General features: G+C 45.7%; 1 protein-coding gene across 11 annotated transcripts in view; it reads left to right on the top strand.

Annotated features, from left to right (window-relative positions):
* The window catches only part of OSBPL9 (oxysterol binding protein like 9), a 1,511,872-nt gene that overhangs the window by 843,340 nt on the left and 643,082 nt on the right, over positions 1–25,450 (top strand). For all 11 annotated transcript variants that reach the window (XM_078670721.1, XM_078670755.1, XM_078670745.1 and 8 more), the window contains one exon: positions 19,821–19,980. In XM_078670721.1, coding sequence (XP_078526847.1) covers positions 19,821–19,980 — 160 coding nt within the window. The remainder of the gene's footprint in view (positions 1–19,820; positions 19,981–25,450) is intronic.

The following is a 25,450-nucleotide window of genomic DNA, read 5'->3' as shown; positions in this document are numbered from 1 at the left end:
CGAGGTCCGTGCTTGTGATTAGCGCGAGTCTAGAAGGTAGTCGGTCCTGATAAACACACATCTAATTCTAACCATTGTGACCGGTTGTAGGAGAGTAGGGTCTGCTTCCTATGGTCACCCCCACTTTTTGCTTTTGCTTTACTGGTTTTTGACTTAGATGTGGCTGTGGGCCTGCTAATCAGACCCACAGCCCAAATGCACTCTCTCTAAATTCACACCATGTACTCTAGGTACAACCACAATTGGGAATTGGTTCACCTTGTCAGCCCCTGTAGAAGTGTACCCTAGGTACTCGGGGCATAGGTGTAACCAAGGCCTACCAGGGGCTGCAGCATGTATTATGCCACCCTTGGCTGGCCACTAAAACTGACACAACTGGCTGATCATTGAGCTGGGGCAAAGTCGTGTAATCACCCCTTGCTTAGGTATAGTATTCCTATATCTAACCTTATATATAGACACACAGTAACCTATAAGTCACTCCTATGGCAGGCCTTAACAATCCTGGAGGCAGAGTGCTTGGTTATGTGTGAGAAGGTGCTCTAGCATGAGCTGAGCCTGTCTGCAGCTTTCGGAACCATGTCCTTATAGCTGTTCTATGATATTGCCATACCATATACTCTTAAGTGCATTATGAACCTCGCGGTTAAATGCTAACTTTGGTTTGGCTTTATCTAAACATGTCGTGCAAGGTGTCATACGCTTTGGAATACTACCCCCTCGCCAATTCTGGCGACGGGGGTAGCATTCCACCCTTCTAGAGGGAGAAGACATGTTGTTGCTGACTATCCCGGTTGAAGTTAACCAGAGCCCCAGCGTCACAAAATGGACGCTGCTGCCACAGACACAAGTCTGACCTCCTGCTGCTGGGAGTCCTTCCAGTCACGGAGGTTTGGACAATAGGTTTCCTGCCTGGAGAGGTGCGAGCACCACCCCAGACAGCACTTTGTGTATTGGGACAAGGAGGGCTGAATAGATTGAGACACTGCCTGGGGCACACTAGGTGCTCCATGCATACCCCAGTTCAAACCGGTTGCTGGGGCACTCCAGCCCCAGCGCGAAACTGGACAAAGGAAAGGGGGTGTAACCACCCCACTTCCTGGTTCCACCCATAGGAGGGACCTAGAAAGTAATCCAGTCCCTTTTAGTTGTATAAAGGTAGGAACTGAGTCCTGAGACTTTAGATTAATCCTGGAATCGAAACTTTACACGAGACTCTGAACCTTCAACGTTCTGCTGAAGCTGAAGACTGAAGAATCTCCCTTGTGGCCAAGGAGTGACCACCCTGGGCAACCAGGCACCATCCAGCAAATCAAAGGCTTGCTCTGTCGACGCTCCCGCCGGGACCTGAGCACAGAGCCTGACAAGACCCAGACTTCCAGACCTCTCTGACCCTCTCTTCACATCTGCAGCATAGCTGAGATCCGTGGAGGCGACGAGACACGTGGGACCAGACATCTTGAAAAGCCTGCAACTTGCTAACTGTGCAGCTCCTGAGGTATCCTCGAAGCTGTGCACTGGGGATTGAGAAGCCCCAAATCCGAGCTCCACCTGCACCGAAGATCAGCCCTCCACACTCCACGAGTTCTGCGTGGGGCCCTTCTGCTTGTGTTCTGCTTGACGCGTTGTCCGGTTGCTGGCCCATTGGCTAGTAGCCTCTGTGACGACAATCCTTTTGAACCAACTTGCTGGTCTTGTTAACCAGACGGGCCCTTGCCTCCCTGCAAATGTGAGGCACCTCAGCCCTTGCTGGTCTGCACCAGAAGCCTTCTTTGACTCCTGCGTGGGTTGCCTTTGCCAAGGTTTGTTGACTCCAATCCGGCAGTCGACCCCTCCATCTGCGAGAACCTTCGTGGGACAGCTCGCCTCCAGCACCTGGTCGTACTCGACGCCTCCTGGTCCGCGTGGCTGAAGAGACAATTTTCAAGACAGTACCTGATTGCTCCTCAACGTCGTCTGGTTCCTTCCTGGTTCCACCCGGTCACTGGCTAGTGACCCAGACTCTGTCCCCTCTGCTTTCAGGTCCTCTTCATCCTCGATCCACCTTTGGACCCACCCGGACATCTTCCACCTGGTCGCCTGCAGCATCTTTCTTCACAGGCTCCATAGACTTCGACGTCGAAACCTGACAAATCTTCACACCTATGCACCCGCCGTCCGTGGGTGAGGTAACGCGAGTACTTTGGTGCTCCCAAGGGTATTGACTATCCAAGTGTCTAGGTTTTTAGTTGTTTCCTTCATGCTAAACCAGAAGTGTCCTAATCCTTCTTTATCTAACTTCTAAGTTCCCATTGACTTTACATTGACTCTTGCGAGTGGGTAAAGACTCTGCACGCGCCGCCTGTGGGCCTCCTACTTCTAAACTAAGGTTCAGATAGTGTAGCCCCAGTGATGCCCTAGGCCTTTCCTTTTCTCGTGACTTGGTACTTATACCACTTTCTTAATATATGGTTTGCTTCGCTCCTAGGGCCTAACTGTAAATTGTGCAACTTAACGTATCCTGATTAAGTAACTTGTTATGTGCTTTGGCCTCTGATCTCATAAAGAGTTCAGAGGTGTGTGTTAGTGAATAAATACATATATATATTTTATATATATCCTGTGTGGTGTCCTTTCATTTGGTATTCAAGGGGTTACATATGGTAAAACAGCTGGCTTTACACGCCCTCAAGAGTCTTTTAGCCTAAGACTGTTCTGTCCACGCTACCACTAGGATAGCTGGTCTATAAGGTTGACTTACAACCATCACCATAAGGGTTGTTTGGATTGGTGCAAGGTGTTCACTAGAATAGTGAACATCATATACCAGGCCAACTTCTCACACCGGTGTGTAAAACTTCCCACAAAAAGGCAAGCCCCGCTTCATTCCCCACCCCCCGCTATTCAAAACTTCACACTTCTATCCAGTGGCTCAAACCAGCAACATTTTTTTTTTTTGAAGAAGGTGATTGAAACCCCCAACACCTTTAGCCCAGGGAATCTAGATACTCCTTAGCCTTAATCTCCGATGAGAAGTACCGGGTAGCCCCCTGGTTAATAATTTTCAATTGCGCTGGGTTAGTCAGAAATGCCTGGATCTTTTTGTCCTGGAACGGTTTCAGCATCTGCCTGAGCGTCCAATGCCTCTCAACCGTGATATGGCAGAAGTCCGGCCTAACAAAAAAGGATATCTCCCCAGGTGTCCTCCTGGTGTCCGGTCTTGCCTTATCCGAGATGGCTTGTCTCAACAGAAAATTTCAGGAAAAGACCAGGATGGCCCGTGGTTTGTCTCCTTCCTTCGTCGGTAGGCGCCGTTTGAAAGGGATGCGATGAGCCCTTTGTATCTCAGATGCCCAGTTCCAGTTTGATAGTTCGGGGAAAGCTGAAGAAAACAGTGTGATGATATAACTCCTGACATCGGACCCCTCCACTCCTTCCTGTACTCCGAGAACTCTTAAGTTGTTCCTTCTCTGACGATTCTCTGATTCCTCCAGGTTCCAATGTATTTCTTTGATCTGGGCCTCATGAGCCTCCACCATTGAAACTGCCTTTAGCGCATCCCTCTCGGCTCCCATTACCCTATCCTCCAGCTGCGTAACTCTTTCACCCATATTAGAAAAGGCTTTGGATAATTTGCGGACTACTCCCTGCATCTTCCGCAACCCTACTTGGGTTTTTCTGCTGTCGTGGCGCGCTTCATCTCTATGGGCCAAGATGGCTTGGTGAATTGTCTCCAAAGTAGAGGGGCCTTCAGGTTTTGTGGCGGCAGCAGAGCTATCGCCAGTTCCTGACAGTGGGGTATTAGCAGAATAATCCCAAGAGAGGTCCTTTCTCTGCTTACTCGCTTTGCCCGGGCGACCGATACCTTTTTTTGTTGTAGATGGCAGATCCACTTTGCTTTCTTCGAGGTCCAAATCTGATTCCAAACTGCTAGCCCCCTGTGACGTACTTAAAGCATCTTCTGACCATTCTGCTTACTCAGTTAGTGAGTAGAAGCAGTCGCTCTGCTCTTTCTCCTCTTCCGCACCGTCCTTTGGTACCATAGTTACAACTTCATGCCCCATTTGACATATAGTCTCTTGATAGGTTGTTGGGAGCCTATCCAGCTGCTTTGATACATTGTTAGCGAGTGGCACTCCTTCTCCCATCGAGAAAATGCCATCTACATTAGGGAACGATATACTTGTCGATGACTGCGTGATTTAATTGGCTAGCCCCTGCGATAGCTCCGGTTGATGACCCCCTTTATTTTTGACACTAAGAGAGACCTCCGAGCAGATAGATTTATCATAAGTTACAGTGTCTGTGTGAAGCATTGCTACTGAGCCGCCACCGACAGCGGGCCGACCCCTAGCAGCTGCCACCAGAATTCCCCTCGAGCAAATTCACGGGAACAGTACTCACAATAGTTTCTGCCTCTTTGCTCCGTTGTAGCAGCTCAACCACTGAAGTACCACCTGGTTTCTGCCTGCTATTACCGGCAGTTGTAGCGCCCTTCCCTCTCCTCAATTCCGCCGGCCGTAGTTTGGAGAATTGCCCCGGAGAGTTATCCCTGCCTGTCATGGCATTCTCATTAGGTGCAGGAGCAACCTCACTCCGCGCTCAGTAGCGTTAGTAGCAATCTTCGGAGCTATAGTGGGGCCGCTAGTGAGCTGGTACAGCAGGTGCCGCAAGTACGCTGAGACGCAGCGTCGTACGAAGAGAGCAGTTTCCGGGCAGTGAGAACGCCTGCCGTCTGCCGCCGAACGGTAACCAAAGCAGGGGGGTAATTACAGCATCCGTCGCAGTTATGAGCGGGGAGCGGGATACTCAGCTGGGGGGGAAGAGCGTGCTTGCTCTCACATCTGACACATTGCACTCCGGACCTCCATCAGCTATGCTTGCAAGCGTCCGCTTAGACAGGCACCATCTTGGTTCCTCATGAAAACGTATGTTCTAGTGAGTCTTCAACCAACTATTTTATACATTTCACTTCGACACATTTGCAACTAAACATTTTCATTATACATATGTTTTTCTTGAAAAAAAATATATATATGCACAATACATAAATAAATTTGCAAAAATATGTATCGCGATCCACATTTATAGTGTAAGGGTTATTAACGCGACATACATATGTATAATGAATATGTTTAGTTGCAAATGTGTCGAAGTGAAATGTATAAAATAGTTGGTTGAAGACTCACTAGAACATACGTTTTCATAATGTATTATGTGATATCCACACCCTCCCTAATTCCACACCCCACATTGCCATGCAGACATCACTCAAAATGTGGGTGACTGACAATGAGATGTGGGACTGGAGCAGTTTGCATCATTCCTAGTGATGCGCCTGAAAAATTGCAGGTTGATGCACTTGTCACCTGGTGGCGAAAACATCACACACCATGTTGAAGAGTAGCAGAAAATAACAAGAGACAAATTGGAGGCTCAAGTTTCCTCCTCCCGGCAACCTTCCAAAACCATCTTCTTAATAGCACTGGGAGCAGCTCTAGCCAGATGTAAACACGTTATTGGACAGACATGCAGAGGAGGAGCTCCCTCATTACCAAAAAGGAAAGGAAATGTATTTGTTACTTTCTTGGTTAAAAAAGACACCCTAACAAGAGTTCAGACCCATTCTCGATAATAAGAAAGTCATCAGATGTATAAATGAAGACCCATTCAGAATGCTGGCTTTACATAAAATGTTTCATTAAATTACAAAAAGGAGACTACATGTTCACCTCAGACCTTCACAATGCCTATTTCCATGTTCCAATTGTGATGAAATATGGTACTACCTTTCTTAGGGGTCCTAGTGGGCAACAAATTCTTCCTGTACAAAGTCCTGCCATTTGAACTTCAGTTACCTCCAAGGGCATTTCCCAGATGTAAGACAGTTGTAGCCACATACCTTAGGAGAAAGAAACTTTTTGTGTACACCAGTCTACACAACTGGATGATCAAAGCATCTGAAAGAGACTGTTAGTTATAGACTCCTTACCTTAGAATTACCGCCAGGCGTCCAACTGGATCGGGCCAATTTTTCTCTTAGTAGTACCCTTACGCGCCGGGAAACCTTTGGGTAGCTTAGCGCCGGGAAACCATTGGGTATCTGTTGCGCTGTATAAATTTAATGATAAATAAAATAAAATAAATAAATATAAATAGGTGTCGTCTGTAGGTGGCGTCGGTCGACTCCGCGTTTTGGTCGATTTACTCTTAGACGGCGCCCCTGCGTGCTGAAGTCAGTTTTATTTACCCGCACTAGACTTGCGCCGATCTGGAGAGAGCCACCCCTTTAGTAATTTTTTGACTACGTTTTTTTCTCACCTTTTGTCTACTTCTTTTTCAGTCTTCGACTCTTGGTGTGTGAGGGATGTCCCATCGTCGGACCGAATTTAAACCGTGCGAGACTGCCGGGCCATGAATCTGAAGTCTTTGCGGGATTGGTCCCGAAAGTTGTTGGGAGGCCCGGCAATCGGCTCTGCGTTGCCAGAGGTACCAGTCGAGAAGAAGGTTTCGGGACCCTTTGTGGAGCCACCACCATCATTAGTCATCCAAGTCTTTGAGATCCGAGGGTAAGGCATAGCACAAGAAGAAGGCGAAGAAGCAGCGTTGCTCTTCGCCTTCTCTCCAGCGGTTGGCCGGCTCGACATGGGAACTGACTCCGTCTTCAGAGCCTGCTCCAGCGATGGCTCTGAGCTTCCCTTCTTTACCCGGTGCCGGAGTGTCCCCTGCCCAGCTTCAAGCTTTCTACGAAGCGCTTCACAGCATCTTTGGGCCCCACGGGCACGGCTGAGGGCCCTGGAACTTCGACGCCGGCGGCTTCGGCCCTGGCGCCGGAGGGCCTCTGAAGATCCAAGCTTGGATCCGGATCAGCGCTGGTCGACCTCACAGTACCTTCCCGGCACCGATACCGACGGCGATGCCCCCAACCCCAGCCTCACCCCAACATGGACACTGTGCCGCGGAACTGGCACCGGAAGGCATGTTTCTGCCTCTCTTCATCCCTGGTGTTCTATTCAGGCCTGCTTGGCAACCAGAGGAGGGTGAGGAGGACTGGGAGGGGTCTGCAGACCCTTTAGCCGACAAACTTGACCTCCCCCCTCTGGCAAACCATCACGTTGAACAGGTGGGTTTTGCAGATAGCCTGAAGGGGCTACTCCCTCCCTTTTTCAAACGATCCCTCCCTGTATGCCACAATCCTTCCATCGCATATCAGAGGATCATTTGGCTCTTCTCCACCAGGAAGCTGCAGCTCTCTTGTCCAAGGGAGCTATCGAAAGGGTCCCTGTGACAGTAGTAGTTTGTGGTTGCTACTCCCACTACTTTCTGGTACCCAAGAAGGACAAAAGCCTGCGTCCTATTTTAGACTTCAGGGTCCTCAACCGCTTCCTCCAGAAGGAGAACTTCAAGATGCTTACTTTGGTTCGGGTCCTGTCTGCCCTCGACCCCGGAGACTGGATGGTAGCGTTGGACTTGCAAGACGCATACTTCCATCCTGCCAGCCCACAGGCGTTACCTATGGTTCACGGAAGGCCACAAGCATTTTCAGTTAACCGTGCTCCCCTTTGGGCTTACCCGCACCCCTCGGGTGTTCACGAAAGTGATGGCGGTGGTCGCAGCTCATCTGTGCAGATCAGGGGTTCCAGTCTTCCCCTATCTCGACGAATGGCTGTTGAAGGCGAGGTCGCCCGAGGCTGTCGTCTCCCACCTCCAGACCATGGCGGACCTCCTGCAGTTGCTGGGATTCACTATCAATGTGCCACAGTCACCCCTGACTCCCTTTCACAATTTTGGGCTTATCCTCCCAAACAGCGAGTCTGGGATATTCGGGCTGTGATACCGATGTTTCAGCCTCTATCCTGGATTTCGGTGAGATTAACCCTGAGGCTGCTGGGCCTCATGGCCTCCTGCATCCTGCTGGTGGATCAGGCCAGGTGGCATATGTGGGCTCTGCAGTGGGACCTGAAGTTCCAGTGGGTGCAGCATCAGGGGAATCTTTCCGACGTCGTCCAGATTTCGGAGGGGACTGCACGTCAATTGCAATGGTAGCTGACATATCAAGATTGGGTCAGCGGCAGATCCCTCTCCCTTCCCCAACCAGAGCCAACAGTGGTGGCGGACGTATCACTTCTAGGATGGTGCAGCCACCTGGGAGAGGCGGAGATCAGCAGTCTCTGTGGGAGTCCGGTCTCCACATCAACCTTTTGGAGCTCCGGGCAATTCATCTGGCACTAAAGGCATTCCTTCCTTCTATCAAAGGAAGGGTAGTGCAGGTGTTTGTTGCAGTACCTCATGGCAGTGGTGTTGTCCGGCAAACAGGGCAGGGCAGGGTGGGGTGGGGTTGTGGACCCTATGTCCAGAGGCTCTTTGCCTTTGGACATGGCTGAAACATCAGGGCCTAACCCTGGTGGGTTAACACCTGGCAGGGTCTCTAAACCCCACGGGCGCACAAACTCAGCCGTCGGTGCATGATGGATCACAAATGGAGTCATCACTTGGAGTTGGCGCAAGGTCTTTTTCAGCAGTGGGGAGAGCATTGGTTAGATCTGTTCACCACTGAAGACAACACGCAGTGTTAGCACTTTTGCACGTTGGAATTCCAAGGAGGCACTCGCTTGGCAACGCTTTTCATTGCAATTGGACCTGCGGCCTCCTGTACGCCTTTCCGCCTGTACCACTTCTGCTCAGAGTGCTTAAGAAGATCAAGCACAACGGGGCCCAAGTCATTCTTGTGGCTCCAGACTGGGCACGACGAATCTGGTACCCCGAGCTCCTGAGCATGGCCATTAACCCTCCGATCAGACAGCCTATTCAGGAGGATCCTCTGTTGCAACAGCAGGGAACGGTCCTCCTCCTGAATCTGTCCAGCCTCCACCTCCTTGCGTGGAGATTGAGCGGTGACAGTTGACAGCTTTGGACCTTCCTCCCGAAGTTTGTAATGTCATCTTGGCAGCCAGGTGTCCCTCCACAAAGTCTGCATATGCCTGTAGATGGAAGAAGTTTGTGGCATGGTCCACAGCAAATGCTCTGGATCCTCTATCTGCCCCCCTTTCAGAGGTACTCTTGTTCAATATGTCTTTAGCTCAACAGGGCTCTACTCCGGGCACTCTTAAAGGCTACTTTTTGGCCATATCTGCCTTCCTTCACCTTCCTGATCAGCCTTCTCTTTTCAAGTCCCCTTTTGTAAATAGATTTCTAAAGGGCATTATTCGTATTGTTCCTCCTTCTCCATTCATAATGCCCCAGTGGAACTTGAATCTTGTTTTGACGTATCTCATGTGTGCTCCCTTCGAGCCTCTTCATAACTGACCTATCAGACTCCTTACTCCGAAGACTGCCTTCTTTATCGCCATCATCTCTGCTCGCAGAGTTAGTGAGGTTCAAGCTCTAACCTCCATAACTCCTTTTCTGTCTGTTCATCCGGACAAAGTGCTCCTTCGCACGAGGCCCTCTTTTCTTTCCAAAGTTGTTACCTCGTTTTATATAGGACAGACCATCACTTTGCCTACCTTCTTCCCACCTCTGTACCCTTCCAAGGAGGAGGAGAGACTCCACCATCTGGAGCCAATGGTGCGCTGTTTTTGTATCTCGACCGCACAAAGGATTTCCGGGTGGACGATCAACTCTTTGTTGGCTATGTGGGCGCCAAGGAAGGTCGGCCTGTGCAAAAACGTACCATCTCTCTGTGGGTTGTTCTATGCATTAAAATCTACTATTCCTTAGCGAGAAAGGAAGCTCCAATGGGACTGCCTGCTAGGGCTACGGCAGCTACTACTGCCTTGGGATATGGAGTTACCCTCATTGACATCTGTCAGGCGGCCACGTGGGCATCACTGCACACGTTTACTAAACATTATTGTCTAGACAGCCAAGTCCAGAGAGACAACTATTTTGGCCACTCTGTTCTCCAGGTTTATTTGGTGTGAACTTGCAGACCCACCTCCGGGGTTGGCATTGCTGGTGTATCTATACTAAGGTAAATAATCTATAACCAACAGTCTCTTTCAGATGAAAAAGTTACTTACCTTTGGTAACAATATATCTCTAAGAGACATATGTTAGTTATAGATTCCTTACCGCTCCACCCATCCTCCCTGTTCTGTGAACTGGACCCTAGTTATGTGCACCAGTGGAAAGTGTCTCGCATGGCTCTGCACTTCTGGCGTGGAAAGTCTTATCAGAACTGAGGTCAGCACCCGGGGGCAGCATCTAAAGTAGACATCGTGACATCATCCCGGCAACCATGACGACGGACGCGGCGTTGACCAACACCACCTACTGACACGCAGGGATACTGCTAAGAGAAAAATTCTGCTGGACCCAGTCTGACCTCTGGGGGTAATTCTAAGGTAAGGAATCTATAGCTAACATCTGTCTCTTACAGATTCATCGTTACCGAAGGTAAGTAACTTGTTCTTCAATGCCACATAAACCTCTGTGTCACTGCCAAATTACACTAGCTATCTTTTGACTTCTGGGCTTGCAAGTCAACCATATGAAATCAAATGTAGTCCCAGATCAGTCAATTCAATATCTGGATGTGGTGTTGAAAAGGAGAGACTATCACCTATCGGTTTGAAGTGCCTTAGTCTCGTAAAGTTATTTGCATCAAGTTTCGTGTCAGTTCTCTTCTTTCAATGGCTTCCTCCTCTCCCCTGGTACTTCATGACAGATTACACATGAACCTTTTTCAACAATGCTTGGAGGACAGATGGCGCTAATATTTAGGCAGCCGTGAAGCCATGCTTAACTCTTTCTTAGTCTGTGAGTCAATTATTCTTCTGATAGTGCCGCTGACCAAAAGTGCTGAAGGCGTCTTGATTTTCATTAGGACGTATGGGAACAGAAAGTTGTGATAAATGTCTCTCATGGATTGGGGTGCTCGCGTGGCTCACCCTCAAGCTCCAGGGATATGGTCCAAGAAAAAGATGCCGTAGCACATCAACCTTTTTCAATTGTTAGCAATGCATCTGGTTCTAACGTAATTTGTTCCAACATTCTTACCAGACATCCTTTTTGTTAAAACGGTCATTGAGACAATTCATTGAATAAACAAGAAAGGATGCGTTCCAAGCCTCAGATTTTTTTTTTTAAGTTGAAACTATTTGGAAATAATTGCAACAACATGGCTATAAATCCCCCTGGTGTACAGAATACAGAAGCATGCTCACTCAACTGAACATTCCAGAAAAATTAATGATGATGAAATGGCCAATGTTTGGCTCCAATTACTGTCAGACTGTAATAATGGGGATGTCCTTTTGATAGAATGGTTAGGGGTGTATCTATATGCCTTCCCTCTATTCTCCCTGACACCGGAATGATCTGATCTACAACAGAGCCAGGATGATCCTGATAGTTTTTTAATATGCAGGACTTTGCTACTGACCTTCTACATCTGTTGGAGCAACCACACAGGTGGCTGCTGTGCCGACTGAATCGCTTTTAGAAGTTCAGGGACCTGATCCTACCTCTCAACCTTCCATTATTAAACTTTGCATCTTGGCTCTCAAACTCATGCAATACGGGCAAGCACTGTATTGACATTTTGAAAAAGTCTAAGTGTCAGACAATCAGATTCTGCATCTGGCTAATTGAAAGCAGCTTTGATTCCTCCTGGTGGCCAGAGGCGGTACGCTCCTATCCTCTGCACTTAGCAAGATCTAATCTGCACTTCTCCTTATTTAAGGTCTTGCAGATATTACTGCCTGAAGACAATTTTCTTCACAAACCTCTTTCTTCAGAGTGCCAATGGTGAAAGATTTTCTAGAGAGTATTCAGGTTTTTAAACTGTTAGTTAGAAGCCCTTCTCTAAACTTTTACCTTCTTTGGAACTAATACATAAAGCATATTTACAGCATCTGACCTGAAAGGTTGTTTTCTCGGGAGCTGTAACTTCATCTCAGAGTCAGTGAGACACATACCTTATTCTGCTGTGAACCTTGCACTGTTCTCCATTAGAACAAGTTGGTCATGGGAGCTCAATAAGTTTCCTTCTTAAGGTAGTGTCAGTCTTCCATTTTATTCAGACTTTTTATATTGCTTTAAACTTCTGAAGTGTAGAGATCCCTTCAGTGAGTGTTAACATTCTACTTAACAAAGCTAAAGATCCATTATGAGGCTGTTACAGTCCATTTCTAGTGTCTTGCACTTTACGCTGTTACCAAATAGTTAACAGTACTCTCCCTTGTAGGCCGAAGGACTGGTCTAGTTGGAGCAAAGAAACTATAATGCCTCTTTGAAGAAATGTTTCCATTTCAGAAAAATGTAAAGCTATAGACGTAAAACCTTACGTTTACAACACTTGAGTGACTTGAATCTAGATTCTAGGTCTTGCTGCCTAGAGGAGTCTGACTTCATTAGGAACCTTTTTTGGATGACTTACTTTATCCCTTATTCATTCTTCTGTTCCTTACATGTGATGGATGTGCTATTCTATTTAGTGCTTATGACTTAATGATCATCTCTTGGACAAGTAAAAGTTACTCACCAGTACTGGAATTTCTAGTCCACAGTAATCCTCATTAAATTCATAAACAACTCCCTGGTCTTCCGATACCTCTCATCTCACCGAGGGTATCATCAGGGTGCTACCTGATCTACCTGCCACCTTAGAGTGTGATGGTATACTGTGGAACTATGACTTGTTAAAGGTGCGGCCTCCGGTTCCAGGTTGTTCGTTTTACAGCCGTTCTGTCCACACTGCCTTGCTTTTCCTTTCTTTCTTCTATTACGATAGGTTTGTGAAAGATCTTCCTGATGTTCCTATGTTAATTACTTTTTTTTTTTAAATACAGTTGCTTTGCTTTTTAGAAATAAAATAAACTTGAAAAATATACCTGTTTTTTAGGTGGCAAACTTTATAAGTGACTAAAAAGGAGGTGGTAGGGGTGCTAAATACAAGACAACTGTTACTTAATGATGTTAAAATAATGTTATTGTTTTATGTAAACAAATATGTTACAGAGAAACAATTATGTATAAGGGTTTTTCTAGACTGGCATCTCTGTATCTGTTAGTAAAGGTATGGTGTGTCCACATACTGAAAGCATGTAGCCCTTCTGCATTTTGCTCAACACAGGGATCATACAATCTGAAGTTCTATTTAGCTGAGTGCTTCCAGAGCAATTGAGAATTAAGCCCTTGCAGGTGTTCAGCCAAGTATTTATAGCACTTTGTAATTCATTCAACTCCAAACCAACATATTCTGCCCATGCTCCCCGCATCTCATTACACTTCTGTGGACTATCTACCTCCTCAGGCTTCCACAGCCAGCAGGCACTAATCCATTTCTCTGCTTTTTTACAGTTAGCCATTATCAAGACATGATATAGAAAAAGATTTTGAAATATGGCATTCCAAACACTGCTGTGGTCACTTTTAAGTCAATGGGAAATTCCAAAATCATGTCCAAGTTCCTTACAACCCTCTTTTAGGTCTCTGTGATGAGGCAGCTCTTTATTTAATGCAAATATGTCTGTCTGGCCACAGGCACAGGCAGTACTTCATCCTTCCAAATTTCCTTTATTGAACCATGGTGTAATATCCCTGTCAATGACCTTTATTTGCAACACACTGAAGCTGTCCTAATTGAAACCTTCAGTGGGAATCTCAGGGCTTCTTCCTGGTCCTCACCCCCAAATTAGGCCTAACCCTTATTCCTTTGTGCTTTTAAGGCCCTGTAGATCCTTATGTAGTGTATTTTTACTACATATATCTATAGTTTGATAGTGCCCCCTTCCTAAACATAGCTGTCAACCCCAGCAGGTATAATGGGAGTTTCTTCCAATATTAGACCATACCAGTTAACATAACAACGGGTTTGGATTTTCGGCGTGGATCTTGTTTCTCCCACATTCTGTCGTATTCATGTCCCTAAAAAAATGCACAGTTTCATATCTAAATGAGTAGATTTGTCAACAGTATCTGCAGCCCAATAGGAAAGAAAATAGATTTCCCAGTGTATATGAAAGCCAGAGTACTTCTCATATGGTTCAAATATAAATCTTACTCAGGGATTTCACAGCAAAACATCATCTGTTTATATCAATATCCTCTCATAAAACCCTATAAACCACTTTTTTACCCTGTAACTAATGCATTGGTTTGTATCCACTCCACAAGTGGTTCTTTTGTAAATAATACTCTATATAATGGGCATGTCTCTCTGGATAATACTCTTTATCTTGTGCCTTTAAGTTGCACATGCAAACATGTAGGGCAGTATATAACAATTGAAACTACAATAGGAAATATGGTACTGTGATACCATATGTGCACTAGGTGTACTTGAATATTTACAGCTATTGAGTGACTTAACTTTGTATGCATGAACAGTTTTGCCAAATGTCTGTTCATTGTGGCATTCAGCTTGTGTATGCTTGGCAACATCCTGAGTTTATCCATAGGAATTTGAACATGAAAGGTCATTCAACATAGTTGGAGGCTTTGCCTGCATGTAATGATGCCAGAGCCACCAGTGCTCTGACTATTTTAGTCCATAATAGAATATTAAATAATCATCGCAGATTGAGTTAGCCAATCTAGTCAGCATGAACCTGGATTGATCCATCCTGTTTGATTGGGTATGTTAACACAATTTTCCAATAGTGTTTCTGTCTTGAGATTAATCAGTAAGGTTGGTCAATATGAGACATAATCATGCCTTTTTTCCTTGGCACACTGCAATTTTTCCTAAGCTTGATGGGAGCATCTATCCTATCTTTGCATGATGCTAAGAATAGCAGTCAAGATGTGATATTTGCTTCACTGTTCAGAAATGTCATTGTTAACCTGTTAGTGTGTGACTTCAGTTGGTTCCTTTAGCCGAAGACTGTTCTCCATCTGCAATTGTGGAGTCTTGCATTAGGAGACAAACTCAGATACCCTATTGATACCACATGTCAGTGTAGACACATAAAAGATTTGGTAGTAAGTCGCAAATGTCTCTGCTCCTAGTTTACCTCCTTGTATCATCTTTCCTCAAGTTTCACTGACCCTTTAGATATGTTTCATGTTTTCATCCCTTCTCTCAAGCAATGCTAGCAACGTACGAGCTTCACTCCCCATTTCATACAGCCAGTGCACTGAATACAGCTTTCCTTGATTATTGAGATGGTGGGCTTAGGCTGTCTCAAAGAATAACACATTTAATTTCTCTTTTTTGGTCTTCAGGCATGACTAGCTGGGCATCCAAATGGCTCTTTAATCACCACCCTGTCTAGCCAGTATTCTATGGCTAACCTCCAGTTCCCCATGGTTTTCCCATGAATAGAAAACACTTTCATCACCAATGGGGAGTGATCTGATAGTCTCCTCTCCAAAAAAGGTTAAAGTACTAGTAAATAAAAGTCAATTCTGGAGTAAGAGTTGTGCTGTCCAGAGTAATAGGAAGTGTTCCGAATCCTCCATATATCATTGTGCATGGGAAAATTCTTCAAGCTTGTAGTATAGGGAACCACCACTTTGCCCTGATACATATCTGTCAATGGAATCACTCAGTTCCAAATTAAAGTCCCTCACCCCAGAAATAACATTTACTGTGAGAGTTCAAGGAGATAGGAGTCTAAGGTTTAAAATATTGTCACCTGCAATCCATGAGGAAAATACACATTTATCAGCAGCAGTTTTCCCACCTTCCCTGTCCCTAAGGATGTGGCATACCTCCCCCGTCAACTAGCCATTTGTTTTCTAAGCGGAAGATCATGGATTCCAAGGAGTAGTCTAAATGACAGAGTAATGTACATCTACCACAGCCTATGAACCAGCAGTTCTTTAGGATCAAGTGTTTCTCCTGGCATATGACTATGTTCACATTATTTTTGGACAGGAGAGTGCTTGGCCACTCTTAATTTTGTTTAGTATATCATTAACTTTCCAAGCTAAATTTTGGTATGCTCACGCAATGTATTCTGTCTCCACCGCTTTATAATATATGATGCACATGTTGTTTCAAGCCTATCTGTGCCTTCACATGTCAAGCCAAAACCTTCTAACCTCAACCACACATCTTTTCCAACTGCACACATTCGAACTATATGTTTCAAACTAGCCACCTCTCCAAGGCAAGACATTCCTGTCCTCCCAATATAACAAAATATATAAACTCCTAACCAAGTGGGACATAGTGACATATTCACACTGTTAGTAGAAAACTGAATACATACGAGATTAGACAACCACGGGCTCCCCCCTCTCAACCTTGGCTCTTTAGCCCCCATATATACAGTAATTAGATTAGACTTGTCTGTCATCGTTGGTGGGTGAAATCAGTCCTCTACCACAATCGTAAATCATATATCACATGGCATATATCTATCACACTGTTCATCCTACAAGTCATTGTCCACCATCCCTCATTCTCTTCAATCTACCAGTCACGATTCATAAGCCAATTATGATCTCTCCTGAAGTCTCATTTTGAACCATTGAGTCCTTGTCTTGTAATCTTCCAGGTGGATCTCTCTTCTGAATGACTCCACTATATTTGATTCCTTCTGAGTACCAGGACCATGATCTCATCAGTTAGCTCGAGAGGCACACCTGGCTTCAGACATACAGAATACATTGATCGACATGCCGTTCGATGGGGAATGATTCTTTGGATAAAAACAACTGATGCTCCTCTTTAAGAAAGGAAGAGGCACAGCAGGAGAGAGGGAGCACCAGGACCAAATGGAATTCCATCAGCCCTTTTTAGGTCTCGCCCAGTGACGCAGCAAAGCTACTCACTATCGAGATCTATTTTGTCGACTTGAGTTTGGAAGTGGGACAGGAGATGTGCACTTTCCTAGACAGCCGATGTGCACGCTCATGGCGTGTATCAGCTTGCTCCCGGACAGCCCATGGGCTCGCGCACGGCTTGTCTTTCAGCTTGCGCCCATAGCTTGCCCGGACAGCAGATGAGCACGAGCAGGCGTCGCTTAACTTTTGCGCGCTCCCACCCACCGCCTGCTCGCCTGGAAAGCCCCATAGGCCTGAGTTGGACGCGCACAGCGTCTCTTAACTTTCGAGCGATTCCGCCACGCGCTCCAGAGGCGCTCGAGGCTGAAGGCGGGAGGCTTCTGCGACTGCAGTGCCTGAGGCGGCTCTCTCTGTGACCCGTACTTACGAGGCGACAGAACAAGGAGTCCAGGCAGGTGTTGGAACAACACAAGGAGGCGCGATGGGGGCCAGGCTGCTGCTGGTGGCTGCCCTCTGCTGCGAGTACAGGCTGATCACACCCGACATCGCTTGACATCGAGGTGAAATATTTTGCCTGCACCTTACTAGCTGGTTTTCAAGACTGGGCTGCAGAACACAAAAATATTCCATTTAACCAGACAGCGTTCTGTAAAGCAACTGGTACAATAACCAACATCCTAACCATGTTAATCCTCATGGACAGGGCCATGTCGACTAAACAGGCACTGCAATTCTGCTTTATAGACTTAAAGGCAGTATTAGACAACATAAATTGAGCTAGGTGGTGGAAGAAACTAGCTAGCTGGTAAATAACAAACGCTCTCTTACATATGCTAATACACCTCTACACAGGAACTTGGGTGCAGGTAAAACTGGGCAATGGCACACAGCTTTCTAGGCGCATCCCTACCACCAAAGGGCTTGAACAAAGGTGAGTACTCGTCCCAACCCTGTTCAATCTATATATGGTAGATTTGACGTACACCTTCAAATTATGCAATGCATTTGCTTCAAGAATGTGTAGTAAGGCCTTATCGAGCATCCTATATACGGACAACGTGGTTTTGATTAGCCACACTCGAGTATGCATGCAACACTTATTAAACGCGCTACAGGGCTTTGCTACAGACAACTTCTTGGAAGAAATTTTTGAAAAAAATGAAAACTAGGTCTTTAAAAAGGACCTTGAAAATATCTTATGTCTGGCATCTGGGGAACGTAGAAATTCAGATCACATCAAATTACAAATACCTAGGCATAACCAATGATAATGGCGGCCAATTTGCTAGTCAGCTCGAAACAATCAGAAGGAAAGGACTGGTCTTAGCAACATCTCTGAAGCAGCTAAAATCTATGCAGACAGGCCCCATGCTCTTCCCTCTACTCCAGGTCGCACAATCCAAAATCTTACCTACCATCTCATGCGGTAGTGAAGCCCTGAGAGGACGGGACTCTAAAACTCCGGACTGCACTATTATCAGAAGGTATAGGATCCTCTTCAATATACCAACCTATGTCTTGGCGGCTCAGATCAGATTGGAATTCGGGTCCACAAACAACACTTAGCAAAGCAGGGGGCCTACATAAACTGTTGGGACAAAATCAGGAATGCCCCCACAGACGCTTTAAACTAACCCTGGGCAATGAGCTCCGCTCCGCTAGCAGAAAATGCTGAGATTTGGCCACTACACATTTCATTGAAAACACGGAATTCATGCAAGAATTCCCACTCTGCTATGCAATGGAGCTACCTACTGTATCCGCAAACCCTTGGGTAAATCAACTTTACCTTTGCATGCTAAAAACATATAACCAATTCACAAAAGTGAACTTTGAAAAACATAAGGCAATTAGAGAGGTGATCATTTTGGGGTCACCCCTTACCTAGGGGGAGGGCATAACTGTGTTTGTGGTGATCCTAGGAGGATGGGACCACCACCAATCGTTGAGCATGATGTGATCTTTGTGTTCAATACATCTGCTTGGTTCTCTCCCTAGGTTGGTGAGGACATCAAAATTATCACCTCTCTCACTGCTTGCTGTATTTTCATTTTCACTTTTGTGAGATCATTACATGCATTTTAGCACATAATAATAGAGTTACTTGTCGTTTTACCAAGGGTATGTGAAGTTTTGGTTTTACTAATTGTTGTGAGATGAATGGAGTTGTGGAATGCACAGAGTTTTGATCAATTCCGCAGAATTCCGTCTAGTGGGTCTCCGCCAACTACGCCCACCTTACTTTAAACCACCTACTCTGGCAAAAACTACAGCATCGAACATCACCAGCCAGAAACTTCTTAAAAAACAGTCTTGCAACCACATGCCTTTTCCAACTCTGGGACACTCCAACCACCCACGCACTATTTAAAAAAGTAGTCCGAAGGACCATTAGGAGCCTCTCTCTAATTGAAGATAAAGCCACCTTTCCAAAAAGGAGCCATGCATGGGCGTCTAGGAAACACACAGCCTGCAGATATACTTCAGCCTGGGATACTCGAGGATCACGTAAGAAAAATTCCTTAAACATCAGCTGGGAAAACTTCCTGCTGTCCTACATCTCCCACCATGGCTGAGGGCTAAAAACTCAACGAGCTGCCGCCTGTGTACAGATGGAATGGAGGACATGGCACACTTGATCTGCACCTGCATTCACTTGAAGGAAGAGAGGGCTCGGTTTCTCAATCCACTATTCAACCTCTGCAGGATTCGCACACAGAGACAAGCAGTGATAGCGTGTTTTAAACCGGACAACCCGCAGCTGAATTGCAAGCTGGTAACATTTTTAACCCTGGCAGAAAATAAACTGCCAAGAGTTTGCACAGATGGGGATCTTTCAGCCGGCCTAGAATGAAGGACCACGGAAACCAAACCGAGCTAGATTAACACGGCTGTGTGGTTCCCACGCATGTATACTTTTCACTTAATAATCTCTTTTATGAACTTTAAGCGTACTGAACGATTTTATAGAATTGAGCTTTATTTATATTTATTTTTTAACGGTCAAATAACAAATGTGCGGGTCTATTTCTGTAACACATCCACAGAATTCACTAACGTACAATGGTCTATTATTTGTTGAAGTTTATTTTTCAGTGGTATGTTTGTTAAATATCTTATAGTCACACAGCTTCTTTTGTAATAATGCACTTTTTTGATAGGAAGTGGACCGTCTGCACCAAGTAGCAGTTTAACAACACCAAGCCATGTGAATCTGTCTCCAAACACAGTCCCAGACTTTTCTTACTCCAGCAGTGAAGACGAGTTTTACGATGCAGATGAATTTTATCAAAGTAATACTTCTCCAAAGCGTTGCATAGAGTAAGTAGTGGAAACTGCACAGTTTTGTTGCTCGTATATGTTATGTTTGAATTCATATTTATTATTTAAATTAGCAGTTTTGTCTTGTCGCCGGGGTATTAAAGTGCTTTACAAGCGAACATAGGTAGGTCTTATTTGTGTTACAACAAGTAAAAAAGTGCTAGCATTTAAAGTTGTTAAGCCAACAACCTGGTAGCAGAGAGCCTAAAAAGAAGAAACAAGCTGAAAGGTTCGTTTTGACCAGCTTAAAAAAAAAGCTCTTTAATAGACTTTAAATTAATCTCAGTTTTAGGTTCCATCAGGTCTTCCAGTACACTATAACTTTCAAAGGAATGTTCGCCCAGTATGGGGATCGAAGATTAAGAGTCTTATTGACTGAACTATTATACACATTTTGCTGTATGCTTTACATTAATAAACATCCCATTGCATTTTAGAGGTCAAAGACCAAAAGTATTCAATATTTTTTCGAAACTATAGCTTTTTTTAAATCTAAAACCACGTTATTGCATCATATAAATATTTATACTTTGTTTATCTGTTAACTAAAACAACAATTAACCAAAATGCTTTATTCTTTAAAAAGACGTTCCAAATAATTTCTTTAAACATTTTATAATGTTAAATTTTAAATTGAAGATCCGTTTAAAGTCCATAAATACCATGATGGACCTGCAGGTGTACCCCCAGATATGGTAACACACTTTCAACTCAGTTTAAGGATTTTAACCTTTGAACATCTTGGAAAGGTCTTCTAAAACATTTGAAAACATCCCACTAATCTTGCATGATTGCCATAAACCTTACAATAGTGGATTGATTTGCAGGCAATAGCTAGAAACATGCAGTGTGCTGTAGATATGTATTGAATGAGTCATTCAACTATAAGTTAGAACTGTATGTACTTGGCTGTGGAATAGGGGAACATGGTCTCAATCTGCTCCAATCCATTGTATGTTGTGAAACATTTTCCCCTTCTTCCCGACAACTGATCAGACCTGTATTACAAGCTTTTCTGAAATGCTCTTTTCCAGACTCTAAAAGTACCAGTAACTGACTGTGTACTTAATTCAATTTTTTACAATATCTGCTAAAATAAATAAAAGCCACAAAAGAATATTATTAATGCAATACAAAACAAATAAAATGAACGGATAAATTGCCTGCCACCAGCAGAGCACTTGCAGTTACACTTTTTTCTTAACATCATTATTAAATAGAATATATGCCAATTCAAGACAATATATGCCACTTCAAAACCAAGCCTCACAGATAGCATTCATATAGTAAATAATTTCCTAAGCCAGGGGTGCTACTGCAAGAGAAGTATGACAAAGCAGTGCTTTATTTGTAAATAAATAAATAAAATAAGTGGCAGAGCTCTCGTCAGGAGGCTACTGCAGCTTGCACCACATATTGCCCCTGCCATGCTGCCAGTGATCGTAACAACACAACTAGTAACCATCACACTCCTACCTGTATGACATTTCAGACTATTCCAGGCCTCCAAAGCTATAAGAATGGCTTAGGCAGCAGGTAACAGTCATTTTCAATGTATATTAAATTAATAATTACCAGTTATTGTGGTCATCTCTAAAATAGCCAGACAGTGCCACCTTGTGGCAGACTATCACAAGCGCTGGCTTTGACAATTAAGCACCGGCAAGCAGCGACTCAAATTAAGCACTGCCCTATAGTCTTATATGTTCTTTGAGCCTACAACTTTCTCAGAGAGTGAACGTTTCTTTATTCATAAAGCTCTCAAAATTGAGGCATTTTTCTGCAGACTGAAGACTCTGGAAACTTTTAAGTGATTTTTAGTTTGTGATTGTCAATAACCAGCATCTTTCTCTCATACCAGGCCTGTTACTAAAATTGACTGTGGGAGAAACAACCTCTTTCTGATGGAGACTGCAGATTCCTCACCTTAGAATATTCTCCACTAGTCAAACCGGATCCTGAAAAGTTTGAGCATACCTCTGCGCGCTAGTAGGGGACATCAGTTGGCTCCACATTGGCATTATCCATGTTGAAAGTCACATAGTGGTGCCTATATAAGCACCAACCTGCCATGTTGACCTTGACCTCGACCTCAGTTCCTTTCTTTCCATGTCAACAGCGTGAATCTGTAGAGGTACCTCGTCACTTTTTAACAAACATTTTTGACTTCCAGTGTGCTAGGGACATGTCCTCTACTAAACCTACAGCGTTTAAGCCTTGTTTATAATGTCACAGACAGATGTCTATGTCTGATCCCCACTTGGTCTGTCTTTGGTGTCTGGGGTCAGGGCACGACCCCAAGGCGTCTGTCGAGGTTGATCTCGTGGCCGCTGCCTGAGCCGTTCTTGCAGATGATCATCTTCTTCTCCCAAGACTTCCTTCTCCAACTTTAAGTCGAAGAAGCATAAGAAAAAGAAGTTGAAGCTTTGTAAGACTTCCCCAGCCAAACATTGATGTTCGAGGCACTGCTCCCGCACTTCTCCTGTGGAGCTGGCATCAGGACCCATTCCTCGCTGCCCCTAGTTCTCTGGAGCGGCACCCACCCAGTTGAAAGAATTCCATGACGCACTGATTGCACCTTATCTTCGTGCCACTGACTCCCTCTGGTGCACCTTCGGGCCCCACGGGGCTTTGAGGTGCCCTTTGTAGGTTACTGCTGATGGCCACTGCCTTGATGCCAGCATAAATGACTATACCCACCAAGACCCTCTCCCCTCTGCTGGACGAAGAACCCATACCTATCTCCAACTACAGAGTTGTCCCCGCCTCAAAGCTGCTCGACACCGGCGCGGTCCAGGCTCTAACAATCCCTGGACTTTCCACCCGTAGACATGCACTTTGTCCATTCAGGAGGAGATAAGGAAGAGAGGTACGATCCCATTGAGGTGGAACCCTGGCCAAGACAACTGGTATGAGCAGGAGGGTTACTTTAGTGGCATAGACACCACCCCACACTCTGTCATGCTTTCCTCTCTGGGTCCTGTATCAGAGGAGGGTGCATCTTTTGCCACCATGATGTGCAGTGCAGCAGAGGTCATTGAGCTAAAACTGCTAGCCATCATGGTCAAAATGTCTTGACAGAGGTGCTTCGCCCGTGGTTGAACATAGCTGAGCCCATGCTCCCCTTTAATGAGGCCTTCACTGACGATCTTCTGGGGGGCCTGGGCTAAACCTTGCACGAGGGCACTTGTGTATCATATGATTGATTGTCATCATTGCCCTGCCTCGGGAGACCCAGCCTTCCTCTCCCAACTCTTTCCTTGAGAGCCTGGTATTACAGGCCGCAATGACCAAGATCAAATCTAATGAATTCCCTTCCACCCTACCAGCTAGGTAATCCAAGAGGCTAGATACCATTGGGAAGAGTATTTTCTCTTCCACCAGCTAGGCCTTGCGATCGGTGAACACTGCATGCCTCTTGGGATGAAATTTCCATGCTCTGTGGGACTTGGTTGCCCAGCTTCTTCCTATGCTTCCTGAATAGGCAGAAGCACCCTCAGTGAAGCACTGGTAGACAGCAGGGATGCAGCAAAGTCTGCTATTAGGTGTGGGGTGAACACCACCGACTGCCTGCGCAGGGCCATTGCCTCTCCGTTGGCACTCCACCATTGCACCTGGTTGCGGTCCACTGGATTTGCAGGGATGTTGAAGCAGCCCTTATTGACATGCCATACGATGGTGCCTGCTTGTTTTGTAACAAAGCAGATATGGTACTTTAGTGGTTTCGGGAAAGCGAGCAACGTCCGGTCCTCGGGGTCTCACTGCCTTCCTGCTCAAAGCAGCAGTCGTTTTTCCACTTCCGTGGTCGTGGTCAGGCATCTATGGGCATCCGCAATATCAGCCTTACCCCACAGCCTAGCATCCTGCCCAGTCTATCTGATAAAACTTCTAGCTGCAGATCTCTAACATAGAATTATCCCCAGGTGTCTGACTGGATCTGGAAATTAGTCATGAGCAGTACCCCTATGTTGCAGTGATTGGTGTCGTTCGGCTTCGCTTGGCTTCCTCCGCTGAAGCGATGTGCTCAGTTGCATGGGGCCTATATAGGCACCACCCCAGTGTGCTGCCAGTTCTTCACTTTTTGTGCTAGTCAGCGCAGATCCAGCGAGAGCTACCCCCAGTCACTTTTTGACTGACCCTTTTTTGGCCTTTTGCGCTGTATTTTGAGAATCTTTCTTCTGATGTGGGAGGAATGTCCAATAAAAAAGCTTGCTTCAAGCCCTGATGTGCCAGTCAGAAACAAATGTTGGTGACGGATCCATATCGCATTTGTCTCTGGTGCTCCGAGTGCAATCACAACATAAAAATCTGTGTCAACTGCCCCACCTTGCACCCCAAGGCCTTGAGGGAGTGATACCTCAAACTCCTTGACGTGCGATGCCGCAACAGTCTCAATCCCTGTAGAGAGGAAGGTCCCTGAATATGTCGCAGAGCCATCGATCTTCGTTGCAATCATAGTTGTCTGGGTTTCAGTTAAGTTCCACAAAAAGAAAAAGTGCAGGAAGTCATAGAGGTCTTCGACTTCACCTCCTCCATCAAAGACATCTGACGAAACGAGGGAGCATCATCATTCGAGGCCTAGCTCCGCCATTGAGCCTACGCCTGGGCTGGCTCTGCGCCTTCCCGAGTTTCCGGGTCAGAAGCTACATCTGTCCAACTCACTGAATTTTGAGTCCATGCACCTCATATTTGGGTAGCCCGTCCCTTCTGGTGCTCCTTTGAACCCTGTGGGGTCAGAAGTTTGTCGGGCCCTTTGGATCCACGGATGGATCCAGACCAGAGCTTGTCATTCCATCTCGACCTTCTGGGACGCCGGTTAGTGCCACCATATTCTCATCCCTAACTCCATACCACTCCTTCTCGGAGTTCTCAAGAAGATCAGGAGCTGCAGAGCCCAAGTCATCCTTGTGGCTCCGGGCTGAGCTTGGAGATTTTGGTATCCCAAGTTGCTGGGTATGGCCATCGGTCTTCGATCAGACTGCCACTTCTGGAAGATCTTCTGACACAGTAGCAGGAGAGTGTTCTCCACCCGAACCTTTCAATGCTCCACCTTCATTCGTGACAGTTGACAGCTTTAGACCTTCAATGCGAAGTCTGCAATGGTATCTGGGCAGCCGGGTGTCCCTCCACCAAAGACGGTTCATGCCTGCCGCTGGGTCAAGTTTTTTTTCATGGTGTGCAGAAAAGCTAGTTGACCCTATTCCTCTGCCTCTTTCTCAGGTCCTTTCTGTTTATTCTTTCTCTTGCCAACAGGGCTCTGCTTTGGGCACTTTAAAGGGCTATCTTTCCACCCTCTCAGCCGTCCTGCGGTTGCCAGATCAGCCTTGCCTCTTCAAATTTCTGTTGAAAATAGTTTTTTGAAAGATCTCCACTGCTTTTACACCTTCTCCCTTTATCATGCCTTAGTGGGACCACAATCTTCTACTTATATTTATGATGTGCACTCCCTTTGAGCCGCTACATAACTGTC

The sequence above is a fragment of the Lissotriton helveticus genome, chromosome 1_2 (genome assembly GCF_964261635.1).
Source record: "Lissotriton helveticus chromosome 1_2, aLisHel1.1, whole genome shotgun sequence".
Lineage (NCBI taxonomy): Eukaryota > Metazoa > Chordata > Amphibia > Caudata > Salamandridae > Lissotriton > Lissotriton helveticus.
This window is presented reverse-complemented; position numbering and strand designations above follow the sequence as displayed.